Source organism: Pundamilia nyererei, unplaced genomic scaffold (assembly GCF_000239375.1).
Source record: "Pundamilia nyererei isolate P.nyererei 1_Seehausen unplaced genomic scaffold, PunNye1.0 scaffold00060, whole genome shotgun sequence".
Lineage (NCBI taxonomy): Eukaryota > Metazoa > Chordata > Actinopteri > Cichliformes > Cichlidae > Pundamilia > Pundamilia nyererei.
This window is the reverse complement of record NW_005187461.1, coordinates 2,662,767-2,675,202: the sequence shown is the minus strand read 5'-3', so window position 1 is coordinate 2,675,202 and position 12,436 is coordinate 2,662,767. Positions and strand designations below refer to the sequence as shown.

Below are 12,436 nucleotides of genomic sequence, written 5' to 3'. Positions count from 1 at the left end.
GCATACCTGCAGTTCAGTTACAGAAGGAAACTCCACGTCCATGTCTGCGTAACATTTTAATGTTGTCACTGTTTCTTAATCTCGCAAATAATAAATTTCCTCCTGTGTAAATGTCACACAGAGCACGTGACCATGTAACATTTCCAGTTTGGTTTTGTGATAGGCTTGTTTCCTTGTTCTGTTACCTGGGTGACACATTCAAAGATTTCTAAAAGCACAGCTGGTGCCTCCTGGCTTGAGTAACGTTCCTGTTCCAACACGCCTGAAACATTTGCTCTTTGTAGGCTCCTCCTAAATAGCACAATTGAATGTAGACTACGGTGTCGCAAACACGCAAGTTACAAAGACAACCGGATTGCGAAAGCCAAGGCACGTTTCACGCCAATTTCTTACTCGTTAAACCAACGAGTGACTCCATCTGTCCTGTCAGTTAAAGCATTGTCTACCCCTATTTGAACAGAAATACCTCATCATGAAGATGTTTACTCTGAACATTTTTTTATTTAGTTTTCAGTCAAGGTTGTAGTTTCTTCTTTAATTTGTCACTCGTTTGTGTATTTATAAAATGAAATCATATCCTTAGGTTGCTAAACAGGTTTTACGCACTTAAAGCGCTATGTGCTCGTTTCGCTCACGTTGCCTTCTCTTCTTCACCTTTAATTGTAGGCCTACTACAGCAGGACTCGGGAGTGGCTTTTAGCGACCTCAGGGTGCGCCCTGAGTACAGCTGCGCAATGATCGCGGGTGAGCGCATAGGTGGGATCTGGGACAATGAGATCGTAACGCCGGAAGAGCCTAAACAAGTTTAAAAAGGGGCTTGTGCTGTACTGCCTGTCGAGTTTCTAATAGATAAGATGAATACGCGAATCAGACCGGGCTATCACCGCCTGGAAATTAACAAAACATCATGGGAAGTACCGGAGCGGTACCGGGATCTGAAGCAGGTGGGGACCGGAGCGTACGGGACGGTATGGTAAGTGAAACCTTAATAAATTGGAAGAAACTATTAGCCGACAGCACTGCTGCTTGATGTGGAGCGGTGAAACAAAGAGAGCGACGGAACAGATGGTGCCCTACAGACGGCTGCACTGTGCCACAGTCAAACAAAAGAAAAAGTATCTACGGTCCGCTGAACACATGCTGCTTCACTTCCTGATATGATGGAGACACTTGCAGCAACACTACTTGCGTTCTACACAATCACTCTGACAGCAACAGAGCTTAATTATGAGCAGCACATTTGCGTGTGAAATGGCAAAGCTGAGCCAAGTTTAATAAAAGCACGATAGTAAAAAGCGGCTTTTCAGGCACCTTTGTGCGTCTCGCAGCATGCGGACCCTTTGTTATCAATGATTAACGTCTTGGGCGGACACTGACCGACTGAATACAACTTAATAACACATGAACAACTCCGTTCCAGCCAGAGATCACTGCCGAGCCACGTCAGAGCAAGTAGGTGTTTGCCTGTAAACACAGATTTGGACTAAAAAACACAATTCCTCAACCGAAGATAAGGAAACAACTTTTCAGTTACACAGCCTAACCAGGAATGTTCCTTGCCTAGATTTCCTCATACAGGAAATAATAAAGGGCTATTTTTAAAATTTGTCTCACGCCATCGCATATGTATAGTGCTGTGCAGATATCTTGATATCTTTGCTTCCAAGAAACCAGACTTTCTTTAATATTTTTAAATGCTCTCTGGCATCAGTTATCCAGTCTTTCCGAAAGTCTTTCAAAATTAATTGGCTTCTTTTTCACTAATTGTAAGTCTATTCCTTGAATCGGACCATTTTCAGAGGAATGTTGACCTATGAATCATTCAAGCATAAAATGAGGCACCAATGTTGAGTGATTAACTACTGTTGTGTAACAAACAACTTAACAAAGAACTGGTTTTAGACACTATCTTTAGGTGCTTCGATACTAGTGGCCCATCAAAAAAAAAAACAACAACAAATAATTTGTTTCTATTTCTGTTTCTATTTAGCTGAATCTAAGTAAAATCCCAAATATAACAAGAATGAAATAATATTTTTGCACCAACAAGGGAATTCCCAAAAAGCTATTAGGTAGAAACTTGGCCCATGTTGGTTTGGTGAACAGTGTGTGCTTTAACTGGAAAAGAATAAGTGGCCAGCTTAAAAAACTGTCTATAACACATGAGCAGTATCTGAAAGTCATGCCCTTAAGAAACTTGAAAAAATCCAGCAAACCCCTGACACAAGACTCGAGAGATGCATCTGGTACTTCAGTTAGTCCATTTACTACTTGCTGAAGCCTCATCAGAAAGGGTCTCAGTGAAAGGATGGCTGTCAGGAAGTCATAAGGAATGAAAACAGGAAGAAAGGCCAAGGTATGTCAAACTACACTGAAAATCAGTGGTAACAGGTCCTACGGAGCGATGAATAAGAATGTTTAAAGTTTTGGTTTAAATCCTCGATATATAAGAAGGAGGTTAAAAGACAAATACAACGGATACTAGGTCATGGTTTGAGGTTCTATTCATGTCAAAACTGATGGAATTATGAATGCAAAAATGATTTTGATCCACCATGGAAAAGCACCTGGAAAGCATCGGATTGCCAGTGGTTTCATTTTTCAGCATGTCAGTGATTCCAAAAACACTGCTAATGTAGTAAAAGTATACCCAACAAAGAAGAGCTTTGAATGTCCTTGAAGAAGCAGAACTATTCCCGAAGCTTAAAGAAATGAAAAGAAAGCTTGCCTAAGAAACTTTAGGCTGTGTTGAAGAATAAAAGCTGTCATACAAAATATTGACTTTTATGTTTGTTAGAATTTCACAAATTCACATATTTTCATTTATGTTTGTACATTTCAATAAATCATCTGTTTCTAATTTTCCTAGCAAAATATTTAAAAAAATGCGAGTTGTCTCGAAACGTTTGCACAATATTGTGTTCATATCTCCTTCAGCTCTGCAGGAGACTCAAGAACAGGAGCAAAGGTGGCGATCAAGAAGCTCTACAGACCGTTCCAGTCTGACATCTTTGCAAAACGGGCCTACAGGGAGCTGAGGCTCCTCAAACACATGAAACATGAAAATGTGAGCATAAAAAAGTCCAAACTTGTTAAAATGAGCAAACTAATGTCTTTATAGACACATGCCTCATATGAAACGTTGATTTGATGTCATTTCCTCCTGATGCAGGTGATTGGCCTGTTAGATGTGTTTACAGCTGACCTCTCTCTGGACAGATTTCGTGATTTGTAAGTACTTGTTCTGCCACTCTGACAGAAGCATGGAGATATTAAAACTGTGTTCTCTGCAAATCCTCAAGGACATTTGTAAAGTTTTAAATATGATTTTTTTTGTTATTTTCCAAGTTATCTGGTGATGCCCTTCATGGGAACAGATCTGGGGAAGCTGATGAAGATGCAGAGGCTCTCAGAAGAAAAAATTCAATATTTGGTTTACCAGATGCTTAAAGGGCTCAAGGTAAGGAGCTCTGCTTTGATCAGCTGCCAATCCATTATTACTATGTTAAAATATTCAGCTCGCTGCATTCCTTTATTACAGTATATCCATTCTGCTGGTATCATTCACAGGGTAGGCTCTCTTTAATATGTATTTTTCATCAAACATATATGTGAAATATGTGAAAAGTATTGCGATAAATGGTTGTTGGTGTTTCTCTTCCTACTATGGTGCGGCGTTGCTTGTCTTTTCATGTCAACATTTGCAGGACCTCAAACCAGGAAATCTCGCTATCAACCAAGACTGCGAGCTCAAGGTACACACGAACACACCCTGATAAAAAACAATCATGTCTCAGTTTTTGTTTTATTTGCGTGCACTGTCAAAACGGAGTTCTGTAACAACACTGATAACTGCACGAGGCAGAATTTCATTGACGTTTGTATGTTTTTATATTAAGTCCCTGCTAAGACTTTAATTTTACTTTAATGTTTGTTGCAGATCTTGGACTTTGGCTTAGCCAGGCAGGCAGACAGTGAGATGACGGGGTACGTAGTAACTCGCTGGTACAGAGCCCCAGAGGTGATCCTGAACTGGATGCACTACACTCAGACGGGTAATGTAGAGCTCATTCAGGGGTGAAAAAAAAGCACTCTTACTGTGATCTTTCTATCTGTGTGTCAAGTTCAGCGCTCCCCATTAGCACCAAATCATTAACAGCACAAAGTGGTTGTTCTACTCACTGTGTGCTTAACTCCATTTCCTAGATGTTCCTTTGAACAGTGCCCGATGCTTGTAGGTGGAGAATATTAGCTTTAGGCAAAACATGGCAAAGAGTTTGTCTAGCTTTAATTTTAAATTAACCTTAAAGTGTGGGATTTTTGCTGCTGGGTCATTCCATTAAAAATCAATGAATCCCCTCTTTTCAGAGTACGTGGGGTGTGTTGAAATGTGGGGCTTTTTATGTTCTCTTATTTTTCCAGTACTTTTTGAGCTCTTTTAACTCCCTGACAGAAGATAGTCCCATTAAATGTTCAAAGGAAAAAGTGCAACAATTCAATTGGCAGGACATAGAGAACACCGAGTCTTTGTACCCTAAATGTTTGATCTGTTTTCTGCTAATTTGTTAGATGAAACTTCACAAAGCCAATTTTGGGTAATTTTCAGGGACCAAATGGGATAGGAGGGTGGTCAAATCAAGTTAAGGTCTCCTTTATGCCTCCATTCTGATGCCAGGCTCATCTTCTGTCTCAAAATATTTTTTTAATGTAATCTTTTTTTCATACTTACCAATTTTTTATTTTATATACTTTTTAGGGAAATTAAACTGACCAAATAAGCACTATTCATGTATGCAATATTCTAAAATGTGTGTTTTGCAACTGTGCAACTATCTGCGATTGGTCATAAGCAACATGCCCAGTGTCCATACATCACAATCTTGTGAAAAAAGGACTTTTCTGTCTGATCATCATGAGCGTGTAAAGCTTAGTCCAGATGGGAATATAATATAAAGAGTCAGCATCTCAGCAAGCTTTGTGATCTGTTACTTTCACAAATGACACGTGTCACAAGGTTTATGTGACAGACTTGGAGCAATGATTAAAAATTTGCAGCCGGACCCGGTTTATAACTAATGTTTACAACAGCAATCACATCCTGACCCTACGGCAACGCTTTGAGCACAGCACACCTCCTCTCAGTTCAGTGTTTGACCCAATGATGTTCATAGCAAAAGAGAAAAGGGCAAGTTTTAGGATCCAGTAAGACAGTCCTGCAGAAAATGAGAGCTATTCTCCAGTTCATGAGGCCCAGCTGAAAATGTTCAAGTTGTCGAGACAGTCGTCAAGAATGGCAATATAACTGTGACAACATGAGCAGTATTAGCAGTTAACACTGGTCCCTTTGTGACTGCACTTGTACTCTTTTTGGATCCTTCTGTGTTTGTTTGAGAACCCCAACATCTATTTCTCAAATATATCACTATATCCACCTGCTGTCATAGACAACTTTCATATTACGACATAAGCCATGAATGTTTACAGAAAGTAGTCCTATTTAAGTTTTCTGTGGTTAATTATCAGAAAATAGACTAAACCTCCAAGTTAGCATCTACACATTACAATTTGCAAAAATGTGATATATCCTGTGATAATTGATTCTCAGCTGGTTATAGAATAAATCTTAGTGAACAAAAGAAAGATTTTGGCTTTAATTTGTAGTTTTTTTTTTTTAGTTTGGAATGTTTTTGCTGTTTTGTCACAGAGTTTAAATGTGTCCAGTCCTGAAGAATTTATTTTTATTTACTACTTAAGTTATTAGGGAATAAAAATGCTGGAAAATAAGGCACTTAAACAGTCCCTGATATTAATCTATGTCTTTGAGGGGCCTGTAACTTGGACGATTTTCCCCTCATCCTAAACGGCACAGCAGATGTCTGTCCCACTGTTGCTAAGTGCTATCTCTCAGGGGATCGTCTGATTGTGGTGGTTTTCCCTCTGATGTTGTAGCATCTTTATCTTAAAATTTAAAGTGTCTTGAGGTGACTGTTGTTGTGAATTCACACAATAAATAAAATTAAATTAAATTGAGAAGAATGAATTAAAATATGCGAAAGTTATTGTACAAAAAGAAGACGTCAGTACTGTTAAGCCCGGTGTTGTCTTAGTTATTATCCACTAGGTGGGGCTGTTGTAACACTTTGTTTTAGAATGGATTACTAAATGTTTGATGTTTTATCAACTCTGCTTTTTATTTCTTCTTTCTCAGTGGACATTTGGTCAGTGGGCTGCATCATGGCAGAGATGCTGCAAGGAAAACCTCTTTTTAAAGGCAGTGACCGTATCCTTTCACCTTGTTGACTCACAAGTTATAAAACAAACATGTTGCTTTTGTCTAACCTAATATCTTTTTTATTGTACCTTTTTATTCTTATTTGAGCCTTAACACCTCTTCTTCAGACCTAGATCAGCTGACTGAGATCATGAAGCTCATAGGAACACCATCACAGGAATTTATATCAAAACTAGACTCTGAGGATGTGAGTTCCAAAAATGTGTAACTTTGTGGTCCTAAAGATTGTTGTGGTGCTTAGTTGTGCTTGAAACAATGACATTTTAGGAACTGGAGGCAGATTTGAGTGCTTTGTTGGACTTTATTGGTACAGTATTAAGTTAATAAACACATACCTAATATGGAATTATCATATTTTATGCCTATTCGTTGTCCTCTCTGTCTCTTCTTAGGCAAAATCCTACCTCAAAAGCCTTGGAAAAATGGAAAAGAAAGACTTTCAGAAGGTGTTTTCCACAAGTAATCCACAAGGTATTACATACTCAGGCCTTTAATTTGATGTGTTTTCATTTTGGTAAACAAACTCCAAATGGATTTTCTGTTGTCATCATTCTCACTCAGCCGTGTCAGTGCTGGAGCGAATGTTATTGCTAGATCCAGAAAAACGGGTAACTGCTGCAGAAGCTCTCACGCTGCCTTACTTCACTGAGTTTAGAGACCCAGACGAGGAGACGGAAGCACAGCCATATGATCACTCACTAGACAATGCAGAGCTGACTTTGGACCAGTGGAAACGTAAGAATGAAGGGGCGTATTGAGGTTGCAATTTCAGATGGACAGAGGCAAAAGGAGGTGGAAAGTGTGAGCTACGTGCTTTTGTTTAATATCCTGCTGTGCTGCTTTCTTTAGGTCACACCTTCACAGAGATCTTGTCTTTCAAGCCTGTTGTGCTGGAAGCCAAGGACCCCTCCAAGGAAACCTCACTGTAACATGCACAGAGCTGACACTGCAACCTGGAACCAGAACAAACAAACACGTTTTTCTAATGACAATCTCAACTATGAAAACTCAACTTAATGAATGTAAACTGGCCCTGTTCTCATAAGTGCAAGCTGCTGTGGGATTTTTCACGACAGTTAAATAGACACTTTATTTGTTCTAAAATAATAAATGTTTCATTAAAATACAAAGTCTCAGCTGCAAATCAAGTGGCTTTATAGTAACACGTTAAAGGACTGTGTGAGTACATATTACCCAAAGTTTATAGGTTCAGAATTCTTTGGACAGATATGCATGAATATTAAACATCTGTGGAGAAGTTAATGAAGCCATTAACCTATAAACATCAGTCGACACTTGTGTCATCCCCGGTGGTGCTCTCCTCGGCTACAGCCCTGCCCTATAAGCTGTTAATTGTCATGGGTCCTCCTGCCTTTAGTCTAATATTCAGTAAGAGGAATAGAGCTCAGCTGGATTATCAAATCAAGGACAGCTTAGAGAAAAACTTTGAACACTGACAAGGAAACATGTCCACATGCTTCCTTGAGAGTATTGCCATGAAGTGGAGCTTTGAAGTGCAAATGATTTTCCTGTCATCTCAAAGATTTATTCACCTGTGATTCACCCTTGACTTTGGCAAATCAATCACCTTTAGTATCTCTTTTATCATTTTATTCCTTGTACTGACAGAAAACTTTACCTTAATCTAAAAGGTCACATGTGACCATTTGCTTGTCCATCTATTTGTGTGTCTCTCCAACCAGAGCTTTGGCTGTGGAAGGATTCACGTCTATCTCCCAAAAAATCACGTTCACTACTGATGCAAAGCCATTCACAAACTCATCGTGGCTTAAAGCAGATACTTGGCATTTTAATGTTGCATTTGTTCATTTATTTTTGATTTGTGCTTGAATCACAGAACCTGAAGGAAAACAGTAAAAACAACACAGAACTGTTTCAGTTTCAGGGGTACAGATATTTTTTTCTATTAGTTCTACTGAGTCCATGACTATCTATCACCTGGTACAATTTAAGTATTCCCACCTTTAATGAAGAAAATTAGTATTTTAGAAATAGAAATACTGAAATTCAATAAGAAGCTTGGGAAAAAAAAACCCCATTGTTAATAGGATGCTGTTGAGTTAATTGTATTGTATTTAAAAGTACGATTATTAACAAACACTTGTAATTTATGTTAATATGCTATTTTGCAACTTCCGCATTGTATGCAACTTGTCTTGAAGTGTGTGCGTGTGGGTGTGTATGTGCACTGTGGTTCATGTGAAATCCCTCAGCAGGGTATGCACAAACATTCACGTTTTAATTTCAAACCCAAAGGTTTCTGATTGTTTAGACTTTGTAAAGGTTGCAAAACACACCTTTATGTTTCCAGCGAAACTTGTGCAGTTTTATATTAAAGGTTCTCTTTGAAAATGTCTTTTTTTGCGGTGGTTTTCCGAGCAGATGTTCTGTTTAAACGGTTCATCATATACAGAACCTTAAGTTACGTTTAACCTTAGTATCTTCACTTTTAGGCCAAACAATGAAAAAAACTTATAATGAAGAAAATGGAAGAAATAATCAATATAAGGCTGGACTCCACTTCTGTTGTTACGAGTTCGGTATATACTTGTAAAAGCAACATATCCATGTCCTTAACAAACATACAATTTAACACTAGGGGGCAGCATGTAAACAAGCAACAACATGGCTGTGCTAAAAACTGTGACGTGGGTTGACCCACCGTGTAGGTCTAGACTGAAATAGCTTTACAAAAGAGTAAGTTCTTTTCTTTTTTTCCCATTAGCTCTACCAACAGGTCAAACCTTTGATTTTTGGACAAATACTTGAAAACTGTTGGCATTTCCATCAGCCTACATACACCATGTTTAATGGCAATAAGTAAATGTTATTATGCTCAACACTGATAAACGAAATAGTCCATCTGGCAAACATCAGCATGTTAACATCGTCACAGTGAGCATGAGAGCAAACTGTTTTTAGCCTTTTGTCCTCGGAGGACAGACTTGTTATTTTATTTTTAATGATAAGTTGTCATGGTAGTATTACAGTGATTTATTGTACTTTAGTTAACACTAACAACTTTGTACTGACTATGATTGATGAGCTCAAGAAACAAATGTTTTAACATTCTTGCAGATTTCATCTTTGCCTTTAGATTCTGCTCATTCCTCAACCTTCTGCTGGATAGTGTTGAATTTAACAGGCTAGTGAACTCCAGATCCTTGACTCCAAAGGGTGACTCTCCAGAGGACAAGCTTCCTTCCTGGGCCTGAGCTTCTCCAAACCAAACCCTGGATGTTGTGTTCTCACACACAAGGTTGGGGTGATGCTGAATAGTTCACAGAGAAGTCACAGAGTTCTGTTCCCACTGCAGACAGGAAAGCAGAGGGGAGAGTATTCTCCAACACAGCAGCACATGCATAGATTACCTCTCTTGTTTGTTAATCCTGTAGCTTATTTTCAGCGTGCTGGATTCCAGCACCATGTTTCCAAAGACGCATGTGTATAGAGTTCATACGTGTACACCAGTACAGATGGATACAACTGGCATGCACAGTTGGATGCACATCTCACACACTCATTCGCATCAGAGTGCCAGTGACTCAAGAGGGAGCACGTGTGGAATGACAGCAATGCCCAAACACTGATCTGACCCAGGTCACTCTCCTTTCTTGAAGGGGAATGTCATAAATTATAACTCTGTTTACTTCATGCGTCTGGGGGAGGTACATCACCATGAATCTCAGCATGGTGAGAGGATTAACATTGTCTTTGCTGGGGTGCTTTGTAGTTCATGCATCCCTAGAGTTCATTTTAGTTTGTCTGCGTGAAAGTTTTTCCTTTGAGGGTAGGAATTCTACAGTTTGCATCATTTGTCTCGGAGCAGAAACTCAGACAGCTAAAGATTTAATAAATAAGAGCCAGTGCTGTCACCACGAGAATGAAATCAGTTCTTTATAGCCATCCAAGTTCATCAGGTTTTATTGAAATGAACCACAGTGACAGAATACCATCAGTGACAGTGTTTATTCTCCAGATAATCTGAGTTGTCATGTCCTTGCTGGAGATAAAATAAACAGATTCAAGGGCTCAGCAGCGATAAATTGATTGGCGTTTTACCAGGAGCTGAAGTGAAAGTCTGCCAGCTTGCTGAATGTCCTTGTCATTGTGTGTTTGAGAGCACTGAAATTTTTTTTTTTAAATAGCAGGGTATTTGTGTACATGATGTTCACCATGCAGCTATTTTCTTGGTTCCATGTGTCATTTTGGATCTGTGTGGCTGTGGCTACTCACTGGCATAAAGAGAGAAGCAATAAAACATTTTCTTATGCATGTATTTTCTTATAAATGGCTGAGCGCATCAAGAACGATGTGAAAATTCAAATAATCTGTATGACAGTATGAATATATTTAGTGCATATCCCTGCAACTACTGGCAAGAAACAGGTGGATTTTTTTTAGTAAGCTTGCTCATATTGAAGTGGATGCAATAATTTTTTCCCAATTTGAAAGGGAGAGGAAATTATCTGTAATCATTTCCGAAACTTTGCAAGTTAATATGTTTTCTGTTTGTTTGCTTTAGCAAATTAATACTCGTGTTTAGAACTTTCTAGTTTCAGTGTTATTTCATTTGTGTTTATATCCCAGTGTTTCTGTGTGTGTCCACATCCCAGTGTGTATGAGTGGAGGTCAAGCTCACTGAACCCTGATAATGGTGAGCCCCACAATTGGCCGACATGAGAGTTTTTTGTCTAACTATGTCACCCACATCCTCTCAGACCTTCTCCAGTCTTTCTCTTTTCATTAATGTTGCCCCGATCATTGTAAGATGTATACAGAAGCAAACAAGTCCATGGGATCCTTCAGGAGGAGAGCAGGACCTGCTGCACACAGTATAAAGGAAATTCCAGAGGCTCACATGGAACCACTGTTAATACTTTGGGGAGATACTGCAACTCAAAGAACCCACCAGGATGTGGGTGGGTTGAAAAAGGACATAGGGAAGAGGAAAGGATTGGAACAAAGGGAAGAGTAAAGAGATGTGAAATTAGAAAAGAAAGATAGGCCACTCTGGATGAAAGTCAAGGAAGAGGAGATGAAGAAAAAGACTGCAAGAGATACAGAGGCCTGAGGGAAAGGGCACTTTAGTTTACATTAGCTCATTCATTAGCCATCCACAGCTTGTTTGAAGACTTCTGTGGAATATACACAATGTTAAGAGCGTCTGCAACAGATTGCATTCTCTCTCCGAGGATAACTCAGTTTCCATATGTGATGTGTTGACGTATGGGCTGTGGTGTGTCACGTTTAAGACTGATGGGAGTCAGCCACTGAGTAGGAGGAATCATTGTAGTTTTAAATAGAGGACAATGTGTTGACCACAGCTTGCTTTTGAGACTTGCAATATGTGTAACAAGTAAACATATCTCTATCTTATTGACAAGAGTTGTGATTTTATGTAATTAAAGGTACAAGTGTTTCTGCAGTGGGTGCTGTTAGGAAGCTTTTGCTTGTCTCCTGGATTCGATTTTCTATCAACAAGCTCTTTGTGAACACTGTCTATGCACTTAACTAAGCTGCCTCACTTTAACAACTCTCTCAATTATATACAATAAATAATATGATAGTTTCTAAAAGGTGAAAGTCAGGCACTGAAACAAACAGCTGTAAAAAATACAGGAAATGGAATGTAAATTGTAACTACTGTTCTTTGTGAATACAGTTAAATGATGTAAATGTGGGTGTTCAAATTAACAGAGGTAGCACAGCAGTAGTACAAGGATAGTACAATGATTTACTTTAGCAAGTGTAAAGACTGTAAAGGGGAATGTCGATGTTGAAAGTAAAATCATTCACTTAGAAGTGCCATAATTCAGTTATTTCTTCTTTAGACTTTGATTGTTGTGGATGTGTAGTGTGGTTCCCAGTTTGTGTATAAGCCTTAGTTGCTGCTCTTAAGATTCCCATATTCATTATGTCTGTAAACATTAAAATTCTAAAAATAACAGCATTCCTGTACCTGTGTGGTGCACAGGTACAGGAATTGTGACAAAGCTGTACAGCTGAGGACATGTGCTACACTTTACAGTAATCACAGCAACACAACAGCTGACAGTATTACGTTGTAATCATATTGTGAAAATAAAGTTATATTCAAAACTTTTTCTTATCTGCTACATT

At 38.8% G+C, this 12,436-nt stretch overlaps 1 protein-coding gene across 1 annotated transcript; it reads left to right on the top strand.

The window, feature by feature from the left end:
- The first annotated feature begins 672 nt into the window (after nucleotides 1–672).
- On the top strand, nucleotides 673–8,665 carry mapk12a (mitogen-activated protein kinase 12a). The gene is made up of 12 exons (XM_005734839.1): nucleotides 673–973; nucleotides 2,938–3,067; nucleotides 3,173–3,231; nucleotides 3,349–3,460; nucleotides 3,542–3,571; nucleotides 3,708–3,755; nucleotides 3,941–4,055; nucleotides 6,209–6,280; nucleotides 6,400–6,479; nucleotides 6,685–6,763; nucleotides 6,854–7,027; nucleotides 7,142–8,665. Exons 1-12 carry the CDS (start codon nucleotides 855–857, stop codon nucleotides 7,219–7,221), a joined length of 1,098 nt encoding a protein of 365 aa, XP_005734896.1. The 5' UTR covers nucleotides 673–854; the 3' UTR covers nucleotides 7,222–8,665.
- The last annotated feature ends 3,771 nt before the right edge of the window (nucleotides 8,666–12,436 follow it).

Excerpts from the sequence above, each read along its gene's own strand:
- mapk12a (XM_005734839.1), top strand. The coding sequence starts at position 855 with ATGAATACGCGAATCAGACCGGGCTATCACCGCCTGGAAATTAACAAA. Across the intron at positions 3,572-3,707 it reads CTGCTGGTATCATTCACAGG|GACCTCAAACCAGGAAATCT; the intron begins GTAGGCTCTCTT and ends CAACATTTGCAG. Across the intron at positions 7,028-7,141 it reads GACTTTGGACCAGTGGAAAC|GTCACACCTTCACAGAGATC; the intron begins GTAAGAATGAAG and ends TGCTTTCTTTAG.